Source organism: Xiphophorus hellerii, chromosome 6 (assembly GCF_003331165.1).
Source record: "Xiphophorus hellerii strain 12219 chromosome 6, Xiphophorus_hellerii-4.1, whole genome shotgun sequence".
Classification (NCBI taxonomy): domain Eukaryota; kingdom Metazoa; phylum Chordata; class Actinopteri; order Cyprinodontiformes; family Poeciliidae; genus Xiphophorus; species Xiphophorus hellerii.
In genome coordinates, this window is record NC_045677.1 from 1,704,459 (window position 1) to 1,728,330 (window position 23,872).

General features: G+C 37.9%; 1 protein-coding gene across 3 annotated transcripts in view; it reads left to right on the forward strand.

The window, feature by feature from the left end:
• The window catches only part of agla (amylo-alpha-1, 6-glucosidase, 4-alpha-glucanotransferase a), a 121,362-nt gene that overhangs the window by 1,412 nt on the left and 96,078 nt on the right, over nucleotides 1-23,872 (forward strand). The window contains exons 1-4 of one of the 3 annotated variants that reach the window (XM_032565094.1): nucleotides 1,877-1,974; nucleotides 13,396-13,451; nucleotides 17,160-17,286; nucleotides 20,157-20,367. In XM_032565094.1, the coding sequence (XP_032420985.1) occupies nucleotides 13,437-13,451; nucleotides 17,160-17,286; nucleotides 20,157-20,367 (353 nt within the window). In that variant the 5' untranslated portion in view covers nucleotides 1,877-1,974; nucleotides 13,396-13,436. Of the gene's footprint in view, nucleotides 1-1,862; nucleotides 1,975-13,395; nucleotides 13,452-17,159; nucleotides 17,287-20,156; nucleotides 20,368-23,872 lie in introns of those variants that run through there. The other 2 variants (XM_032565092.1, XM_032565093.1) reach the window with 2 other exon arrangements.

Sequence of the window (23,872 nt, forward strand, 5' to 3'; positions counted from 1 at the left end):
TGCCATAATTTCAACAGCAGATGTAAGTGAGAAATGAATGAACCACCGAATAATGAACCTTTGGGCAAAGCAATGGGCTGGGAAGCTTCATTGCTTCACGAGGCTTCATTTGGCCATCACTAGAAATTACAACCAGTAGCAGCAGAAGACTTCAGACAGTTTCTAAATCAACAATTTGAGTTACACAACTGCAGTAACAGCTCTTATACAAGAGAAACAATACTTAGAAGCAGGGCCGGCCCAAGCCTCCATGGGGCCCTAAGAGAAATTTGGTTTTGGGGACCTTTAGTCCTGCTAACAATGTGGACTACAATCAGCAGTCCGATCATTAGATCATTCACACACTTGCTATAAACTTATTGCATCTCTGGCAGTGCTGTTTACATTATAGACATGTATAATAATAGGATACATTTATTGGCCAATGGATTTATCGACCAGTTGATTTCTGGGCTCCAATTTCCTTAATGTTGGGGGATCGTGATCTGCTGATACTTACATGTGAAGCCCATCTTATCCCCTAATCTGATCTTCTTCAGCAAAAGTTTAAAAATCAGTCTCTGTCCTCTTCTGCTCTTCAGTGAGAGGTTTGACTGATAGACCGGCCCACCAGGTCAGGTCTGAACGTTTACAGTTAACAATATTCACCCCACTGTTGCCAACTCAGTGACTTTCTTGCTATATTTAGGAAGAAATATAGCAAGAAATTTAGCAGACAAAATAAAAAAAATTCAAATCCTGAGAATGTGGACTAGTACCGGTACTGGACTGATTCTGAGCCTTCAAATGACTTTAACAGAAGTTTCACATAACTTATTAGTTGACGTAAAATAATGTTTGTTTTAGCCACAAAATAATTATGCTCAGCAGCAAACAACATATCCCCAACTACAGCATAGAGTAGCTCATCGATGTAGCAGCTATGTAGCCTGACATAAAAACATTTTGCTAGACAATGTCAAACACTGAGAAGTTTTAATTATTGTTATCAAAATTTATCAAACACTGCTTTTTGAAGCCAAAAATACCTCAGAAATAGACAGAGCCAACCATTAGAATCAACTCATTTAAAGTTTAAACGCAGCTTCACACAATGACCACAGCATAAATGTTTGGCTGTTGACTGGTCCGTTCAAGGCCGCTATCAAGCTAATTTTCTATTAGCAGCTTTACAAATTGTTTACATTACATTACCAATACATATTCAAACAAACCTTTATCTTAGTTTTTTTCTATTCTTCCTCTTTCTTTTCTTCCTCCCTGAAGAAGAAGTCATTTTTTGAGACAATGTTTTGCTTACTTAACTTCTGACCGGAGCTTTGGACCTTTGGATGTGCTCTGCTCATTGCACAGCAGCTCATGTTACAGGCGAAGCGTGTGGTACCTACCGCAGCCACCAGGGGCCCCAAGAGCAATTTTTTTTCTTCTTACCAATAAAATTATAATTTCTACATACATTATCAAATATATATTATTGTGAAGACAAATCACTTCATAATGAAATTGTGTGTTTTTCATATTATAATGACATAGAAATTATTACTAAAAATTTTTTTTTTTTTTAAATCTCCCCTTAGTGGCCTTGGGGCCCTAAGCGGCTGCTTAGTTTGCTTATTCCTTGGGCCGGCCCTGACTCCACGTTAACAAACCGGAGTTTTCCCCTGTCCTTCAGTTAGAATTCCTTTCGTGAAAAAGGGAAATGAATGGATTTTCTGAGTTAAAACCTGTAGGAAAAGTAATTTTACACACGCTCACGCCCACACACGTACTCACACACACACACACACGCACGCACGCACACACACACACCGACTGTCTGCTTCCGTGCGTGTTGCACAGGGTACTACGGTAATGGTGCAACCCACCGATCTTGTCCCCTCCCCCTCAATACAGCAGCTGTTCATCCAAGGTTGGAACGGTCACTCTGCAGACTGTTCTCCTGTGGCTGTGACGAACCAACGACACATCTGACAGGTATACACAGATGGACATTAGAACAAGCTTTTGCACTGCGTTGCAGGATTCACCTGTTATAGCTCACTGTTAGGAGTGACTACCCATGCTAATAGCTGCTAGCTCGGCAGTGGTATCAGCAGCTACATTAGCCACCGGACATAGGTTGAACTTCCTCTTGCAACCTTGACTGTAACATGACTCTTTCAACGTAGAGCTCGGTAACACCTTATAAGGGCAGACAGGTTGAGGTTGGTACTTCGATTCAGCATATCAAAACTATTACCATTTTCGCCCTACAAAGTTACATATTAGTGTTATGTTGCTAGTTTGCGGAAATGCCCAGTGCTACCTGTCAAACGCCAGCACAGAATTTAGCTTCATCTTTCTGTACCTTTTGGTGAAATTCTAAACGAACAGCACCACCCACTGCTGATGATGCATGACTAACGACAACAAAACACAAACTAACCTCGCGTTAATTGAGCTTCTTTTAAATAAGTAAGGTGCAGTTGAGCCCACTTGTTTCGAATCATTCGGTAGACGGATCAAATTAATTGAAGAATTGAAAGTATGTTTTAAAATGTTTCTGACTACATTTACATGGAGTCCGGAGTGCAGCCATAAAGGGGCATTCATGTTGAAACAGGTGTTACAGGAAAATCTGTGACCCATAATTTTCTCTGACAGCAGGGGGCGATAGCGTGCAAGTACGTCTTGAAGATCAGCGTTTTTGAAGAATATTTACTTAAACTGCATAAATATTGATACAGCTGGGATTGTAAGCTTCAGGGCTCCTTAATTACAATTGCATTATTGGAGAAAATATAATGTATTATTTTGTATTTGAGGCTGAACACAGTTTGACCGACAATCGCATTGAATGCTTATGTGCTGTCGATAAAATATGTAAGCCAACTGCGGCCGTTTAATAAATCGATAAACGATTAAGAAATTATTCTAAGAGCTCTGGTAGTTTTCTGGTAACTAAAATCACACTGATCACAAATTGTGATGGGCAGAATAATTTACAGGCCTGTGACCTGACTGCACAGGCCTGTAAATAATGTGATTTTAGCTATTTGAGGGTTAAATATTGTTAGAAATACACCCAGCTTGTAGTGAAGAGATGGTAGAACTCTGAACGTTTTTAACGTTTTAAACATTATACGTTTAATACGTATAATGTTTTAAATGTTGACATTATTTACAGGATTGCAGTAACACTGGTATGCTGGTCACTTTATATCGGTATGAACCTGGTATGTGCTTAAAGACCTGAATAGTGATGAGAGCTTTATAAATAGATAACACCAGAGTTCTTGACCTTCTCCTGATCACAGCAGGCTCCGAGTGGGGGGTTAAGTGGAGGCTCCAGCTGGGTTCAGTGACTCAGGATGCATTAACCTGCCTTGATCGTTACACAACTGTACCCAGACTGTGGGAAATTTTTCTGCCAAAATTCGAGAGCACATATTTTCAGTCTGAAAGCAGGATTTTATGTTTTTTGTTCTCAAAACTTTTAATACTTGTGCTTACATTTTTATTTTGAAAGCAGGACTTCATGTCTTTCTTTTCAAAACTTGTAATTCTCATACTCAAAACTTCTCCTCATGCTCAGAAATAGTCTGTGCTTGGAGCAAATCTTCACTTGCTCGCTTGAGGATTATTTTTCTGCCATAATCCAAGAGCACGCATTTTCAGTCTGAAAGCAGGATTTCATGTCCTTTGTTATCAAAAATTTTAATACTTGTGCTTATATTTTTATTTTGAAAGCAGGGCTTCATGTCTTTCTTCTCAAAACTTGTAATGCTTGTACTCAAAACTTATATACAGTACAGACCAAAAGTTTGGACACACCTTTCTAATTCAATGGGTTTTCTTTATTTTCATGACTATTTATAAGGCAAGAAATCCCACTTATTAACCTGACAGGGCACACCTATGAAGTGAAAACCATTTCAGGTGACTACCTCTTGAAGCTCATCAAGAAAATGCAGAGTGTGTGCAAAGCAGTAATCACAGCAAAAGGTTGCTACTTTGAAGAAACTAGAATATAAGGGGTATTTTTATAGGCAAGGCTTGCTCCCCTCTGATAACATGATATCAGCTTTTTAGTTTATATCAGCTCTTTATCGTCTATCTGCCCATTCTTACCACACATACTTTTGTTTAGTTGTAAATAGGCCTGTCACGATAGCAAATTTTGCTGAGCGATTAATTGTCTCAAAAATTATTGCGATAAACGATAATATTGTTTGAAGACCTTTTTACACTGATTTAATGGAAATGACATAATAATCCATGCGATTTCTTGCCAAAGATAGATACACTTTATTTTCAAAAGAACACTAAACACTGGAACTGATAAACAAAATAAACAAAACAACCAAAAACAAAAATAAAATGGATTCTCAGTCTCCATTAACAAAAAACGCACTTGAAAAAAAAAACTAAACAACATAAAGTAAAAGTGGAAATAGATACTGCATTCAACCAAAAGAGTGCAGATTATGAAGTCTGTATATTATGTTGCCCTTCAGTAATAATTAGATTTAAATAGAGAAGATGGGCACATCGACTACCTGATGCAATAGTTCACACTACATGATTTTTTGCTCCTATTTTTCCCCATACAACAATCTTAAAACGTTGGTCTTTCTAAGATTGTGTGGTGTGTTATGGTAGATCGTTGTGGCCGCTCCGATCTAAATCAGGGGATTTCCCCGACTGGGATCTTAACGCAGCCTGTTGAATGTGACAGGCAGCCAATCAGAAAGCTTGGATTCTCCTCCGTGTTTTCTGAGGGGAAATTACGTCGGGGAATCCCAAACAGCTGAAACGGCGCAACCCGAAGTCCAGCGGACATTGGAGATGATATGTGGAAACAACATTAATGTTTATTCAACATGCAAAGAATATAGAAATGACAAGAGGAGGAGTTGGAGCGAAATTGCTACCGCAGTTGGTAAACCCGGTAACTTTTCAGCTGTTCTTCGTTAACGTGACGTAAATAGGTTATAATGATTTTCATTCAGTCAGGACTTTACGCTGACACTAGCCACATGCATTGCAGGTAGATTGTAGTAAAGCATTGATTAATGCCTGGTTTTAAAATTAGTTAACTGGACTTGTAGCCATTATTTTGTGCCCATTGTTGGACACCACACGGCAGGAACGAACCCGATGGAACCGTTATACCTAGGATTTCTGTCGGCTAATGTGTGGTCTGTCAGGTTTTGAAAATGGACCGACAATCGGCCGGCAGCTCTAAGATCGTGGAGTGTGCTGGGCTTTACACTGAGGAAATGAGGAAGGGAGGAGTCAGTGGAGAGCACCGGAGTTAAGCCTTTTTTTTTTCAGTGTCATTAACAGAAAGAGAAAAAGGCCGGAAGAGACGATAATGCCGATAATTGAAATGACATCGATAGTTTTAATTTATCGTACGATTAATCGATTTATCGTTTATCGCGACAGGCCTAGTTGTAAAACAACTAAACAAAAAAGTTGTTTTACACTTTTTTGTTTAGTGCATATTTCCACATGTGTTATTCATAGTTTTGATGCCTTCAGTGTGAATCTACAATGTCAATAGTCATGAAAATAAAGGAAACTCATTGAATTAAAAGGTGTGTCCAAACTTTTGGTCTGTACTGTAGATTTATAAATATAGAATTATAAATATACACAACTTGCATGTCATTATTTACATACAAAAATTTTGCGCTTGCGTACAATGCTGGAAGGCACAAAGACTGTCATCCACAGCCACGTTAACTCAATGGAACTTGGAAATATAGGTATTATTAATTCCGTGCTATTCTCCACAGCAAAGGGAAAAACCGAAGTACAACTTGAAACGACTTCTTTTTTGCTCTTTGTGTCAGCCAAGATACAGACTTGTTGCCATAGCAACTGACAACAATGCCACTTTATGTTTTAGGATTTAACACCAAAAAATATTTTGCATAAAGAACAGAACATTCAGCCTGTTGCTTCGATATGTTTTTAGGCTTAATGTTTTATTAATAAGTGATTCCTGTGGTAGATTAGCTACCACTGCTATTAGCTAATCTAACAGTAGATTGTGGATTGTTTCTTTATTGAATTCTTTACACATATAAACTGCAGCTCACAACATGCACACTTCATAAAAAACTAAACAAAAGAATGTTATTGCCTTTGCTTATTGATAATATCCTTTCATCCAAAGCCAAGTCTATCCTCGACATGTCTTTTCTTGTATACGACTCAGTTTGAGTATCATCAATCTGTCTCAAAGAAAACCTTTCAGCTCTGGTGTTGGTCTTCCTTTAGTTATTTCCTGCTTCAATTGAAAATCCACTTTAGAAAACTGTTTAAGTGTGGAAATGTAGTCATCCATGTTGACATCGGAGAAGAGGAGAGAACAATAAATATATCGCTGTACTGCTTTATTTATTTTACTGTATGGCTAGCTTGCTGTCACTTACTCTGCAGTTGTGGAGTCACAAAACCAATGTCTGTGATAACGAGGCGCCCCCTGCCATGAGGCAAGAAACCTGCCTGCCTTACCTCTCCCGTTTATGATTGCTTCTCAGCACACAAAACAAGTTACACACACAGTTGGTGACAAAGAACCCTAAATGATGGAAAATTTGTTCATATATTAAATGTTTTTAAACCATTTTATTGGCGTCGTAAAGACAGGAGGAACATTCTCCCATCAAATGGCAGCCAGCGCAGTTAGCGAGAGGTTGATCAATCCAAGGAGAGGCTCAGCTCGCTGCTGTCTCGCCTGCGCTTCCGAGCATTTGAATGGGAAATTGCGAAAATTAAGCAATTTTGGAGAAAAATAATCAAAATTGGTTAAGCTAATGAAAAATAAACACTTCATAGTACAAACCACAGAGTGAATATAGCAATGTAAATTATTTTTATCATTATATATTACACTGCCTGGCCAAAAAAAAAGTCGCCACCTGGATTTAACTAAGCAAATAGGTACAAGCCTCCTATTGGATAAGTACTGCATAGGCGATTATCTTTCAGCTGGCAACAAGTTATTTAACCCCAGCTGATGAAATGAGTAACTCCTCATTTCTTAAACAACCATGGCAAAAGACATATCCTGTGGTCGTGGAAAAGACGTTAGTCTGTTTAAGAAGAGTCAAATCATTGGCATGCATCAAGCAGAGAAAACATCTAAGGAGATTGCAGAAACTACTAGAACTGGGTTAAGAACTGTCCAACGCATCATTAAAAACTGGAAGGATGGTGGGGAACCATCGTCTTCCAGGAAGAAATGTGGTCGGAAAAAAATCCTGAATGATCGTGATCGGCGATTACTTAAACGTTTGGTCAAATCAAATCGAAGAAAAACAACAGCAGAACTCAGGAGTATGTTTAATTGTGAACGCAAAAGCATTTCCACATGCACAATGCGAAGGGAACTCAAGGGGTTGGGATTGAACAGCTGTGTAACCGTAAGAAAACTTCTAATCAGTAAGGCTAACCAGAAAAAAAGGCTTCAGTTTGCTAGGGAGCATAAAGATTGGACTCTGGAGGAATGGAAGAGGGTCATGTGGTCTGATGAGTCCAGATTTACCCTGTTCCAGAGTGATGGGCGCATCAGGGTAAGAAGAGAGGCAGGTGAAGTGATGCACCCATCATGCCTAGTGCCTACTGTACAAGCCTGTGGGGGCAGTGCTATGATCTGGGGTTGCTGCAGTTGGTCAGGTCTAGGTTCAGCAACATTGTGTGCCCAAAGAATGAGGTCAGCTGACTACCTGAATATACTGAATGACCAGGTTATTCCATCAATGGATTTTGTCTTCCCAAATGGAACGGGCATATTCCAAGATGACAATGCCAGGATTCATCGGGCTCACATTGTGAAAGAGTGGTTCAGGGAGCATGAGACATCTTTTTCACACATGGATTGGCCACCACAGAGTCCAGACCTTAACCCCATTGAGAATCTTTGGGATGTGCTGGAGAAGGCTTTGCGCAGTGGTCAGACTCTCCCATCATCAATACAAGATCTTGGTGAAAGATTAATGCAACACTGGATGGAAATAAATCTTGTGACACTGCAGAAGCTTATTGAAACAATGCCACAGCGAATGCGGGCTGTAATCAAAGCTAAAGGCGGTCCAACAAAATATTAGAGAATGTGACCATTTTTTGGTGGCGACTTTTTTTTTGGCCAGGCAGTGTATTTTGCCATGATGACAGATGAGGCTCTACCTCACCTGCCTCCCCTGACCACACATCACTGATCTAAATATAGATCTATATTTAGATGTATGTCTAAATATAGATGTTCAGTGTACCACGGAGCAAAAAGCTGAGGTCGTTGTTTCTCCCTACATCCAGCGGGTGGCGCAGGTTGCTACAATAAATAATAGGAGCCACACAGGCAAACCTGCTAGAATGAAACAAATGCACCAAGTACATTTCATTCTGTTGGCCGAGAGGTTGCCAGGTGATGGTGCATTTTTGTTCCAGAAGCAAGCAGAAAATGTTTTGTAAGCGACCAGAGAATCTGAGCAGAGCGCGAGGAGAAGTTTTGAGAAGAAATACATGAAGCACTGCTTTGAAAATAAAAATGTAAGCACAAGTATTAAGTTTTGAGAACAAAAGACATGAAATCCTGCTTTCGGACTGAAAATATGTGCTCTCAAATTATGGCAGAAAATTTCCCAGACCTCTCTCACCAGATCCTGCTGAAGTCGTGGGTTAGAGTAGGAATGCCACTGATCTCAGGGACTGGAGTTCAGACCTGGTTTAAAAATGAAGCATCAAACAGCAGAGCATATTGCTGGAGTAATGTTTAATTAGGCTGACACACTATGATTACACCAATTCAAAGTACCCATATTCCTTTGTAGTCACTCTATGAACTCCAAACATGTTACACACTGTTCAATTGTGGAAAAGCAACAATTGCTGCTACTGCTTCTAAAATACCATTAATAGAGTTATAATAGTGTTATAAGTAAATAATAATGGGCAAATTTTTAAGTACTCAGTTTAAGTGCTTATTGTGCAGAACAATACACCTTTTTCCTTCCTAGAGGAATTGTGGAGGTATAACAAAATTATAGCACCAATATGAAAATTTGGGCCAATATTGATATTAAAATATTAATGCTGCTGTTATGAATGATAAATTATATTTCCAAGCATTATAAAAATATTTTCCCTAAACTTTTGATGCTGTCTAAACGCAACCACACTGCATGTCTCTTTCAGTTAAACACTCCATAATCCTGTGTTGCATCATTATCTCTGTCACATAACTTGGCAAATGCCAAATCTCCAGTCCCTTCTCCTGAAACACAAACACTAAAGGAAACAAGATAGAAATAAACATCAATTGTTAGTATCTGTTTAGTTTTTTTTAATGGACCAATCTGTTAAAAAAAATAATAAACATCGTTTATCATTTTTTATACAGATGTTGATGCTGTTGTATTGTGCATCACTACTATATAACATCTGGTTTACTACAATCTGCAGTTGGCTGGTTAACAAACGTGTTGCTCACCATCTACAGTTTTAAAACAGAGTTAGTCTTATAAAAGTAACGAGTGCTACTTCTTTAGATTCCTCAGCATGAGTGTCTGTGTTTTTTACAGCAGAAAATATTTCTGAACAGTCAGATTTTACCTTCTTGAAAGCTAGAGAAAAGGTGTAGTAGCTTTCCTTCAGTCAGCTGAGAGGTAGTAGCAAAAATGGGTGCAACTTTGGCAATGCTGTATAACTTTAGCAGTTAATCTAGCATAAAAAAATTGTAAGAACATACTGCCCTGTTCGCATGGAATAAGCAATATCTGGGGATCTCATGTAGAATAAACTACAATGTGAACATTTGCAGTTCACACTGAGCTGTGCGAGCAGAGCAAACGCTGTGGATTTAAAATGGACTCCTACCTTGATAAATTCTATAAAGCATGGCAGCCGCCAGGCCCACACTACACTGGGGGAAACTCTGAATAGTATGTGGTCCCTACTCCCCTAGGTAAATCTAATCCTGTGTAAATAGGGCATAAGTGGGAATTGTTTTAAAAAGGTATATCTTGACCAGGCCCTCCTTAGTTTCAACTTAGTAGTTTGGGTTGGAGGTGAGTGAAATGGAGTTTTCCTTTTTACTGTTTTAACAGTCTACTGAAGTCATGCTAGATGTCTAACGATCAGTTAGATACATTGAAGTTCATATTGTCTGTCTGCACCAGACAATCTAGCAGAGTGTTCACCACACTAACAGACAATATAAGTGATTAAACTCGCAGGCAATATAAGTTCATATTGTCTGGTGCAGGCAGACAATTTGAACGTCACAGTCAGGACCTTTGACCTAGTAACATGGATTTGACTGGAACATGTCAAATCAGTTTGGAGCTTTATGTAGTGTTTTTCAAAGGTTGTGTGGTGGTTATGTAAAGTGTAAGACCTACTTCCTCATATTGTCATAGAAAACTTTGCACAAGCTGTATGTCTCAATCACCATTTAACTGAACTCTTCTTATCTCAATGTCAGTAAACAGTGTTTGTTCACATGCTGGATATATATTGAGCCGAAAGTCTGGACCTGGACCTGGCCTCTGCAGTAACTCCCAGGGTCATTTCGCATTCCGCTGACATGTGCTCACTCTTCTCTGGGGAAATGGGTCGTTATTGTTACACGTCTCAGCTGGGTTGAAACAATTGTAACAAATTATGTTTATTGATGTCTCCGCTTCTCCTTTCTTCTGAGTGGAAAGCCTGTAAACATAAATAGCTTCAGTGAATGAAGGAACGACCGCCGTCTTCTTCCCCAAACTCTGTCTTTTTATTACAAATTCTCGAAATCATGAAATCATTAAATTATACAATGAACATTCCTTTGTGCAGTCATGTCCAAGTGTCCTTCCGTTGTTTTAAAACAACCATATACCATCCACTTCAGTAAACAGCATCAGCTCCCACCAACTGTGACAGCATCAAAGGGCCAAATCAAAACAGCTCAACAATAAATTTAAATCTCACAGATTTACATATAAAGAACATAAATTTCTCAAGTGCAGCGAAATTTTAAGGCTACTAATTTCTTTGAATTGTAATAATTCTGAAAGACTTAATCATGTTATTAGTTATATAATTTAAATTGGACATATTTAGATGACCAAATCTACTTAAAGCTCTCATAAGCTTTGAAGAACTATATGACTGAATGTACAGTGGTATCGATTACACAGTAGGGAAAAGTTGTAACATCTATAATAAATATTTGAAACGCTGATGAAAACTGATTACATGTAGCTGGGAGTAACCTTAGCACTTCTACATGTCAAGCACTCTTCCTTTTAACAGATAACACAACACATATCAGGATACCACCGTAACCTTAATAAAGTTGGGTCGGGGAGTGGAACGGCGCATATAGATACATGTAGCCATCTCTAAAATGGCTGTTATACGACTGTTATAACTAAAATCTCGCTAACTGCAATTATAACAGAAATCACTCTTCTTTTTTTTTAACTTCTAAGCATGTGATTGCGAAATCAGTACCGAATTAACTTGTCACTTTACATTTTAGGGGGGACAGTTTTCACCAGCTTCACATTACTATCCTGTAAACATGAATAGCTTCAGTAAATGAAGGAACGACCGCCGTCTTCTTCCCCAAACTCTGTCTGAGGAGCGAGAGGGTGGGGCTCCTCACTCTAGGCCTCCTGGTGAAACGCTGTCTACATTTTGGTTCCTTTTTTTTCCTTTTTGATTTGACATGGTATTTTGGTCAATTTCAGTCTAAAAAAACACATATATAATGCATTGCAAAACTAATAATTTATGTGGTGGGGAGCGAGGGGGCAGGTCTCCTCACTCTAGGCCTCCTGGTGAAACGCTGTCTATATTTTGGTTCTTTTTTTCCTTTTTGATTTGATTGGTATTTTGGTTAATTTCAGTCTTAAAGAACATATATAATGCATTGCAATACTAATAATTTATGTGGTGGCCTATACTCTTAAACAGATTTTCTTGACTATATAAACAAGTGATGATTAAAATCTCCCACTTTATGGTGTATCACATTATCAATAGGCATTTTTCCACTGGCACTTTGCGTACTAACCAGGTGGTGTGCAGTTCGGTTATTTTGCTATACATATTTACATTCTGGCACTTAATTTTTTTTTAAACATGCAACCTTTTGGACTTAGGTAATGCAGTCAAAAGGTGTGAACCTATAATAAATTTCATTATTATTTTAATCCAAAGGAAAAATAAAATTGGCACAAAACTGCTGCTCCATCATTAAGCTGACCACAGCTGTTCTGTTTCTCTCTCCTTTATTGCCGTTTGTTGTTCAGAGCAACAAGCTGCTAGCAGCGATGTTAAATCATTCCAAAACTTTACGCATGTGTTCCTTGCACTGATTAAACTCTTATTGCTCCTCCATCCTCATCAGCTCTCTGATAGCAGACCGCATGTCTGTGGTCCACATCTAAAGTCTAATGTTGTTTGGCGTTTTCAGTGACGTATATCATGAGCAAGTCAAGGAATGTGGTCAGCTGTCAATCAAATGGTTTCAGTGCTGTACCTGGCTGAGTCCTGCTAGTACTACCCCTGAAGTAGGTATAAAAATCTGAGAACAACCGGGCTGAGCCACGCCAGATGGCTCAATGGAAAATTAATCTGGCCGGGGTGGACCAAGACCGAACCGGTTAGAGGCAATCTAGTGGAAAAGCGCTTAATGTGACATTACTGAAACAGAGCTGGATTACTACATTTTTGTACAGATACATCTTAAGATACAATCCAAATTTATACTTAAAAACCACTGAAAAATTAGATATCTTTATAGATTATGGATCATAGCATATAACATCTCATTGGCTGTAGACAGAGAGATGTTAAACTGAAATTTTACCTGTATTAATAGTTAAGCTGAGTTGCCTTCAGAAACCCATTTACATACTAAGATGGAGCTGGCCGGTATTTTCCTCTGAGGAGTTCAAATTCTCTTAGTTTTAATTGTTTTTTTTTGTGTTTTTTTTTTACTTCCTGAAGCGTTTACTTGTACATTGCTCATTATTATTATCAATGTCAAGGCCAAATGTATCTATATAGCACTTTTAAAAACTGGTTTAATACTGCAGCAAAGTATACAAAAACAATAACACAATAGAATAAGTTGATGAAAAGAGAAAAAAATAATAATACAAAAAATGAGTAATAATAAATAAGTAAAATAAAAATAAAACATCTTGGTTTTTATTTGATTTCTTTTATAACTTCCTGAATCATTTTCTTGCACACTGCTCATTATTTATATCATTAGCTTATTCCCAATATCAATTCAAGTAATGTAAAACTAGCAACGAACCGGTACTGATAATCAGTCCGATACTTGGCTGAACATAGAAGCTCAAACGTGGCCCAATATCTTACCAGTAGACTATGTGCTTTTAGGTTTCTTCTTCAGTTTGAGACTCCTCATTGTAATCTGTCTAATGCCTGTCTCTTTGGTAAGTTAATTTTGCAACTGGGATGTTTTATGTTGATTTGCTGAGGCTTCCTGTCTTCAAGAGTTGTCTGTTGCTCAGTCAACCCTCATTGTTTTGTAACATGTTGCTTCAGTGTATAGGCTGCTCTATTTGTCCTGCTGTGATATCCCTAGCTTTGTTGTTGCAGCTGAGCAGATCTTGTCCTATACATTGTATCACATGTTAGTTGCCTGTTGATCAGTAACATCAACAGGCAACATTGTTAATTTCAAAAAGTTATACTGATGTCACATTAAAACTTTTCACATTACTTTTTTAAACAAATATACAAGTGCATTTCAGGTAGAATGTTATAACAATAATTTCAGAAGGTTGACATATTGTTAAATTATTTCAGTAATTAACTTCTGAAAGTCAAGCTCATTTCATTTTATCATGTAGAGTGATGCAGAATGTTTATTTCTGTTTATTTGAAGGATTCAGGTTTACAGCTAATGAATGAATCCAAATTGATTCATTTAATGAGAGTTTCCATGGCTGCAGAAGGAAGGTCCTGGGTTTGGGATGTCAGCTTGGAGTCTTTCTGCATGGAGTTTGCATTTTCTCCCTGTGCATGTGTGGTGTCTGTGTGGGTATATATTCAGTTTATTCCCTGCATTGTATATCAACAATATGCATGTTTGGTTAGTATCCCACAGGAGAATGAGCTTAGATGTGTGTGTGTGTCGTGCATGTTTGTTTGTCCTGTTATAGATTGGTAACCTGTCCTGGGTTTAACCCACCTCTCACACAGTTAGACACGCCTTTCGCGATAAACAATAAATCAATTAATCGCAAGATAAATTAAAACTATCAACCTCATTTTAATTATCGACTTTATCGTTTCTTCTGGCCTTTTTCTCTTTCTGTTGATGACACTGAATGAAGAAAGGCTCAACTCCGGTGCTCTCCACTTACCTCTCCATTCCTCATTTCCTTAGTGTAATGCCCAGTGCATACTATACAATCTTAGAGCTGTCACCCGATTGTCGGCCCATTTTCAAAAACTAGGTATCCTAGGTATACCTAGGTATACCTAGGATGCCGACAGAAATCCTAGGTATAACGGTTCGATCTGGTTTGATTGTGCCTTGTGGTGTCCAACAATGGGCACAAAATAATTTCTACAAGTCCAGTTAACTAATTTTAAAACCAGGCATTAATCAACGCTTTACTACAATCTACCTGCAATGCATGTGACCAGTGTCAGTCCTGACTGAATGAATATCATTATAACCTATTTATGTCATGTTAACGAAGAACAGCTGAAAAGTTACCGGGTTTATCAACTGCGGTAGCAATTTTGCTCCAACTACTCCCCTTGTCATTTCTATATTCTTTGCACGAAATGTTGAATAAACATTAATGTTGTTTCCATATATCATCTCCAGAGCCGGCCCAAGGCATAAGTAAACTAAGCAACTGCTCAGGGCCCCAGGACCACCAAGGGACCCCCTCAGTAGAGCTGATTTTCTTTTCTTTTTTTTTGTAATGATTTCTGTGTCATTATAACAACAAAAACACAAAATTTCATCATGAAGTAATTTGTTTTTACAGTAATATATTTGATAATGTACGTAGAAATCATTAGTTTATGGACAAAAAGAAAAAAAGAAATTGTTCTTGGGGGCCCCCTAGTGGCCGCGGTAAGTCACGCAAGCTTAGCTGTTATTATTAGCTGCCGTGCAATGAGCAGAGCGCATCCAAACTTCCAAAGCTCCGGTCGAAGACAGTTAGCAAAACTTTATAGCGACGCTTTATAGCGACCTTAAACGGTTCAGTTCAACAGCCAAACATTTATGTTGGAGTCTTTGTGTGAAGCTCAGTTTTAACTTGAAATGAGTTGATTCTCCTGCTTGGCTCTGTATATTTTTGGTTTCAAAACAGAGTGTTTGATAACGTTTGATAACAATAATTAAAACTTCTCAATGTTTGATATTGTCTACCAAAATGTTTTCCATCAGGCTACATGGCTACTTCATTAATATATCAATGAGCTGCTCTAAGTTGTAGATTGTGTTATGTTGTTTGCTGCTGATCATTTATGTGGCTAAAACAAACAGTATTTTTACATCAACTTCTAAGTTATGTGAAACTTCTGTTAAAATCATTTCAAGGCTCGGAATCAACCCGGTACCGGTCCACATTCTCAGGGGAGAAAAACTCACCTGGTGCAAATGAAATTTTTAGCTATTGGAGTAACGCTTAAGAGAAATTAATTTACTCATAGAATGTCATGAATATGTGTGTAGGGCTGCACCGATTGCAGTTTTCTGTCCGGTTACCGATCTTTAAAGAGCCTGACCTACCGAATTTGATTTTGGCTGATAACGATTTTTTTGTCTGAAATGTTGCTAAATGTAGCAAGAAAGTCACTGAGTTGGCAACAGTGGGGTGAATGTTGTTAGCTGTAAATGTGCAGACCTGACCTGGTGGGCCGGTCTATCAGTCAAACCTCTCACTGCAGAGCAGAAGGGGACATAGGCTGATTTTTAAGCCTTTGCTGACGAAAATAAGATCAGTGGATAAGATAGGCTTCACATGTAAGTATCAGCCGATCACGATCCACCAAAATTAACCCAGAAATCGACTGGCTGATAAATGTATCCTATATTATACATGCATAAGGTACAATGCAAACAGCACCATCAGAGATGCAATAAGTGCATAGCAGGTGTGTGAATGACTAAATCATTCGCACACTGAAGGGCAATAATGTTGATTCCAGCAATCCACATTGTTAGCAGAAATAGAGGGCCCCAAAACTAAATTTTGCTTAGGGCCCCATGGAGGCGTGGGGCGAACCTGATCATCTCCAATGTCCGCTGGACTTCGGGTTGAGCCATGTTAGTTGTTTGGGATTCCCCTCCATGCTTTCCCCCCAGAAAGTACGGAGGGGAATTCGCGCTTTCTTATTGGCTACCTGTCACATTCAAAAGGTCTGCGTTAATGCAGTTGGGGAAAACCCCTGATTTAGATCGGAGCAGCAACGATGATCTACCGTAACACACCCCACACTACAGGATGATTGGTTATGAAATCGCAAGCGACAATCTTAGAACGGCCAACGTTCTAAGGGGAAAATCAGGGCAAAAAATCATGTAGTGTGAACTGTTTCATCAGGTTAGGGTTAGGATGTGCCCATCTTCTCTATTTAAATCTAATGATTACTGAAGGGCAATATAGTATACAGACTTCATAATCTGCACTCTTTTGGTTGAATGCAGTATTTATTTCCACTTTGGCTTTATGTTGTTTAGTTTTTATTCAAGCACATTTTTTGTTATTGGAGACTGAGAATCCATTTTGTTTTTGGTTGTTTTGTTTATTTTGTTTATCAGTCCCAGTGTTAAGTGTTCTTTTGAAAATAAAGTGTATCTATCTTTTGCAGGAAATCGCATGCATTATCACGTCATTTCCATTAAATCAGTGTAAAAATGTCCTCAAACAATATTATCGTTTATTACAATAATTTTTGAGACAATCGCTCAGCAAAATTTGTTATCGTGACAGGCCTACTTGTGTGGTGCAATCCCTTTCATTAAATCCGATGCCAGTAAATTTCTCCACTTCAGTGGAAAATGTCTGATGTCAAAGGAAGCATCTCTGTATGGTTTATTCAGAGATATGCTATGTTGGAGTCCAGTGAGTACATTAATAAAGTAACTTGTTGTTTTTCTTCCCTCACAGGAGACCAGGGTTCCCTCCAAGTTCAGGAGAACTCCCATGATGCTGCCTCAGCACCTCAAGCAAATCAGAGTCCTCATGCTTAACGAAAAGGAGAATTTAGAGAGAACTTTGTTCAGACTTGAACAAGGTAATTATTCTCCTGCTTCATATTTATCTTAAAATTATGGACATTTTTATGTAGAGATTTTGGTGACACTTTCGTCAAATAAAGTGTTACTGAGATTTTACATGTTGCATGTTGTTGAACAGTATTTTATGTGGGATGTTATGACTGACCTATGTATCCTATTCTGTACCCACATTCTCTGCCATTAAAACTGATCTGCACCTGCTTTTTGTGTTTACACAGAAAGAGAAGCTCTTGCAAAACTCCACACATCGACACTCAGTGACACATACACTATATTGCCAAAAGTATTCGCTCAACTGCCTTGACTCACATATGAGCTTAAGTGAAATCCCATAAAACATATTTATGTGTTGGAATGGCCCAGTCAAAGTCCAGACCTTAACCCTATTGAGAATATGTGGATCTGAAAACTGTTCACAAACTCTCTCCATCTAATCTGACGGAACCTGAGCAGTTTCGCAAAGAAGATCAGTGCAAAAATATCAGTCACTACATGTTTGTAGAAGGAAACCCAAAAAGTCATAAAGACAGCTACCGTTGATACTGACTAAATGTATGTAAACTTCTGAATTCAAAAAATGTTGCAAAAAAAATCTAAAAAATGTTATTGCCAAGTTTTCTGACATTTAGCTAATAACTAATTCTAACTAGATAAAACAAGAAAAGATTGCTCTAGTTTAACTTCAGACAGTGAGAAAATTTTTTATTTTTATTCTGTGATTGTAAATATCTAGTATTAGTTGTGCTGTTTTGCATTCAACCAGATTCACTAAGTTTAGATTGTTTGAATCATGTTATAAAGTAATCTGCAGAACCATAAAACAATTGCATAATTTTTTAGTGTCCTTATTAATCTTTTTTTTACTCTGTGAAATTGTCTCAGTGCCAGAGGTTGCGCTAGACATTTTCATTATCCATCATCTTGACCTACATCATTAAAAAAAATCGGTCATGTACCATTTTTACCTGTCAATTTATAATCATATTAGCATAGGCGTCTTAGCCGCATTTTCATGCGGTTTAGTTAATATTCACCTAGTTGAACTGTGAATCCAGAACCGATCACACATAAAGCAGATAATTGCATCTAAATTTTTCTCTATAGTGCTGTTTTGTGCAAACTCCCTCCAAACCTGCTCAATATCCAGGTATGTTGTGATGAGTGAGCTGTAGAGCATTTGAAGTGAACATGCTTTCCCTTTCTCATAAATAAAATATTTCTTGGTAGTTTGTATGTATCGTATTTGTAGTTTCCAAGAAGTGTTAAAAGCAGTTATCAGCATTAATAGAATTTGTATTTTATTAAAATGTAATGATAAATTAATTTTACACAGTCACTTAACCAATTTACTTATTTTAATTTACTTATTGTTAGGGAATCTCAAATGTGAAAAATTGGACTGATGATGATGTGCGATAGTACTACTGCTTTTATGTTAGACTTACCAATGTTTTATTTTATCTTTTTTTTTTATCCGATTACTCGGTCAATACTTTTCTGTAGTTTAGAAAATTAACCTTTAACAATAATAGCTCACTTTCTAAGAAAAGTTTTGCAAAAAACTGAAATTATATTCAATTTAATAATGAAGAGGCAGGCTCACAAATACACTTGTATAAAAAAAATTTCAATACTCCAGTTTTTCGTTTATGTATTCATCTTCATTCAATTTAATAGAACTCTCACCTTGCCCAGACATTTATAGCTTTTGTGTTCATTTTGGCGACGAGATTTGACACCTTTGTTCGTCACACACAGAAACATCTACCAGGTATGTAACGTCACAATGAGCTCCGCCACCAATTTGTTGGGACCTGGATGATATGAAATAAATTTTCCGGTTCGTCCGTAAAGCTACACTTACGTTAATCAAATAACGCTCACCCGCCATGTTCAGTCTATCTGCTCACCTGCATAAATACACCTGCAGCGCTCTTCCTCGCCTTTCGCTCTGAACCAGCTACCAAGTAGCAGCTCCGGGAGGAGAAAAGCTGACGTACTCCATGCATTGCGCCAGTCATTTTAAGGATGCTTATTGGTCCCCCGAAAAACGACAAAGTCCCGGACATTATCATGAATCAATAAAATCCTCCCAGGCCGAACTTGAAAACTGGACGTTATGCTGCTGACACTTAGCTTTCATTAACAACTCAGGCGGAAGTGAGAGCGCTGCGCAACGCAAGTAATAACCCTGCCAGAACACGGAACACTAAATAATAAAATATAACCAAGTTTATAAGATGGAAAAAGACCACTTTCATGAGGCAGTGTGCTGTACCCCAGTTGTACCCTGAATCTATGGAATATATTCAGGCACGTCTTTATTCGGTGAAAAAAGACGTGCTGCATGCTGGCTGCAGTTAACTGACCAGAAAAGTGTACCTCTTGACATTTACAGCTATCTGAAACTGGTAGGGATTTGTGAGCTGGCTGTAAATCTCAACTATATATAGACTAAACTATGAAGGGCCAAAATGGCTGCAGATATCCAGTGTGTGCTTGTTTCAGAGCTGTGAGATTCTCCCGTATCTCTTCATACCAGGAGTGAGATTAAACGGGCTTCTATTTTAGGGAGGGAATGCAGTACTTGTGTATTGTTTTTTGTTTTTTCACTTGTAGTTCTGATGCAAGAAGGTAAGCAAAATTTGACAGGAAAAGTTGTGTGTTCTAAGTGTGTGCTAAGTATGATTGTGGAATTTTTCACACAGATTTAAATAATAATACATTTTGTCCAAACTTCATGCCATGATTAAAACAAAAAGATAAAGACTAAGACAAGATCTACAAAAGTTCTGTGCTGGTTCTTTCTTAGGTTTAGCTTCCCACAATGCTGCGTAATAAATGGAAAGCTGTTGTGTCTCCTCAGGTTTTGAGCTCCAGTTCCGCCTGGGTCCAAGCCTTCAAGGAAGGAGAGTCATAGTTCACACCAACTACCCACTTGATGGACAGAAGTTCATTCGAAACAACTTCCGTGTTTTAGCCTGGAACTACCCAACAGGAAGGGAGGATGACTCTGATAAGTACTGCTCCCTAGAGCTCAAGATTGCTGGATCCTACCAGTACTACTTTGGATATGCGTAAGAGTGACTGATATTGCAATTGTTAAAATCCATAATTGTAAAATTGTGGTACAATTACCATTTCTTTGGTACATGGACTTTTTTTAGTTGTCGGCAGAGAAAAAATTGGGGGGAAAAAATTACTAAATCAATTTTGAGTTGTAACAAAACCTGAACACAGTTACTGTAGCTACGTCTCCATTGACCATATAATTGCGCAGCTATTTCAAAATTAAATTTACTGAATGAAAATACAGTAATGTTGAATAAAAACTCTTGTTTTTTGATTAAAACGTTTTGGGGCCAGGACGAGGTGTGTTTTAGCCATATCAAAATTGGTCCATTTCACAAAACTGCAGTGGAAACACCTTTTTTTGCATCATATGAATCACATGATCAACAACCAGATGTTTCCACTGGCACAAACTATGAAGAAAATAGGAAGTAGTAGCAGGATGATGTTGCACCATGGTTTTTATTGACACATTGTGTGAACAAACTTATTCACATGTGATTTTTAATTACATTTCTTATTTAATGGAAACACAACAATTGTGTTTTTTTGTACACTAGTGGAATATTGACAAAGTTTTGTGCACATTTGCAATGGAAACACAGCTAATGTCTCATGGAGTCTCATGGCTAACGTATAACACATACTGTGCTATTTCAAAAGTCTTAGAGGATTTTAGGGCCATGTAGTCTGAGCTCTATGGTGTCTGTAAAAAGTACTCACCCCCTTTTATTACTTTTAGAAATTAATCATGATCAACAAAATTTGGATTTTTTTGACAAAAATTATTTTACTGTTAAAGTGAAAACTGATTTCTACTAAATAATGACATTTAAGTAAAAAATATTTAACATCAGTGATTGTATAAATACTTACCCCTTTCAACTCAGTATTTAGTGGATGTTTTTTCTGGCTGCTGTCCCAGCAGAAAGTCAAAGTGGATCCCTTTCAGTCAGCTGCTCATTTGCAGCTGCAGTTTTTCTCCATTCTTCCTGTTAAACTGTTCCAGCCCTGTCAAGTTGGGGGAGATCAGCTGTGAACAGCCCCATTCAAGTCCTTTCACAAATTGTCTATGGGATTAAAAAGTCTGGGCTTTGACTGGGCCACTCCAGAACCTACAACTTGTTGTCATCTTTGTGTAGCTCTAGATGGATTCTTCGGGTCGTTGCCTTGCTGGAAAATAAATGTTCTCTGAAGACATAGTTCCAGTGCCATTGTTCTGCCCACAATACATGTATGGCACCAAGTTGCCAGAGGGACACCAAAAAACCAGGCTTATGAAAAATCATAACACATTTAAATAAAAAATATGAGACATAAGCCATACAAAAGCATTGTAATCTTTAGTCCAGCCTTGATCTGAGTTTTTGTCAACATTGAGAACCCAGACAGCAGTTGTTCCATGCAGAGACTCTCCGTCTCAGCTGCTGAAGCTTCAGTGTAGTCGGACGTGTCCTGGGGCCTCATGTGTGTACACACAAGATGACATGTTTAAAAATGAACGTGGTATCCACGAAGAGTTCCACGAAGAGTGAATGCTGCAAGGCAGTGACTCCATGCAATCCGTAAACATTTCAAACTACTGTAATGAAATTACATCAGACAGCGCTTTACATAAAATCTCTCATTTTCATTCATGCACACAAGCACAATATAAACTAATAGTATTATGACAATATAATATTATTATTAGTAAAACTACTTTTGCTACTGTAAGCAGGGACTGTTGCCATGGATATTTGGACATGTGGTGGCAGCCTTCCAGGTATTTATACTATCTTATGTATTTGTGAGTCAGTGTCAATTTTATTTATAAAGCACTTTAAAAACAGATATTAACTGCACCAAAGTGCTGTACAATATTCATAAAACACAGATGAAACACATAAGAATAAAACATAAATTAAAACAGACAGGGCAAGTAAATTACATTGTCAGAAAAGCTAAAGAATAAAAATTTGTTTTAAGAAGTGATTCAAAGTGTTCCAGACTGTGGGCAGATCTAATGTTAAAAGGTACGTTGTTCCACAGATTAGGAGCAGTGAGAGCGAATGCAGACTGAAAAGCAGAACCAGACTGTTTTTCAGTCTGGTTCTAGGAATATGTAAAAGAAATGTATTATTTGACCGAAATGTCCTAGAGACGGAATGGCTATGAAGAAGGTCTTGAAGGTAAGCTGGAGCTAGGCCATGTAAAGCTTTAAAAACCAATAAAAGAATTTTAATATCAAGCCGATAAGAAACTGGCAGCCAGTGCAGAGAAGCCAATACTGGTGTTATGTGCTCTCATTTCCAGGTTCCAGTTTAAAGTCTAGTTGCGGCAGTTTGAATCATTTGGAGACGCTGTAAAATTCAGCTTGACTTAAGGCAGAACTCACAATACACTCAAGGGGGATCGGTACCAGGAAATCAGGTAAAATATGTTACACCATTAATTTGATAAAAAAATAAAAAAATAAATACCCAACCACTAAATAAGAAATTTGTTGATTTTTAGCATCAATTATTTATTCAAAAAGAATTACAATACTAAGAAATGATGATAGTTATCTTGATAAATAGATCAATAACCCAGAATCCCTCAAAAAATAATTATGTTAGACTTAAATCACTCAGTTTGTATCAGCCAAAAAACCTAAATAATTAAATGTCCAAAATTTGCCTGTTCTTTTTTCAAAAAGATTTATGCCCACAAAGGAGTGCCATATCCTCGAAAAAATCAAAGTCCTGGAAATATTTCCCCGTTGTAATCCAAAGTCCTGATCCAAAATGAAAATCCCAAACGTCAAAACCCCCCCAAAAATGATAAGAAAAAAGAGTGGTACCACCAAAAATCCCCAAAAAGAAAAGTAAAGTCCAGATCTCACCAGGAGAGTCTTTCTTTCCCCTCGGTGGCGTCTTCTCGCGCTGGCGGCGTCCTCTTGCACCGGTCAGCCTTTCCTGGGTCAAACTCCGATCCAGTTCCTATTATACGATCTGTGGCACTAGGGCGAACTTTGATCGCTGTTTTATGTCTTTTCTTTGATTTTTACTAGTTTTAAACAATCGATAAAGACAAAATCCCGCTGCACAGATCTAACAGTGAGCATCTTCCTCTCCGGTTGCGCCGCTGCGCGCCGACACACCCGCCCCTTTTTCAATCACCAATTTCACAAACACCTGAAAACCGCGTGATGTTTCACCCAAATCAGTTATAAACAGTGGAAATTTGGAATGCTTTTTAACAATGAAATCACTGCAACTGTTCTACAAGACAGTTTGATACATTTACTTTTTAATATAATTATTCAGAAAAAAATTTACATAGTGGTTATGTTACAACGCTGTAGAGAAGATTGGTCCATATTTTTATATAATGAGTTGCAATAGTCTAAACATGTAATGATGAAGGCATGGATATGTTTCTCAAAGTCTTTAAGACAGAACCTAGATTTAACCTTTGCAAGAAGGCACAGATGAAAAAAAGCTCGATTTCACGACAGAGCTCACCTGCTTATCCAATTTAAGACAA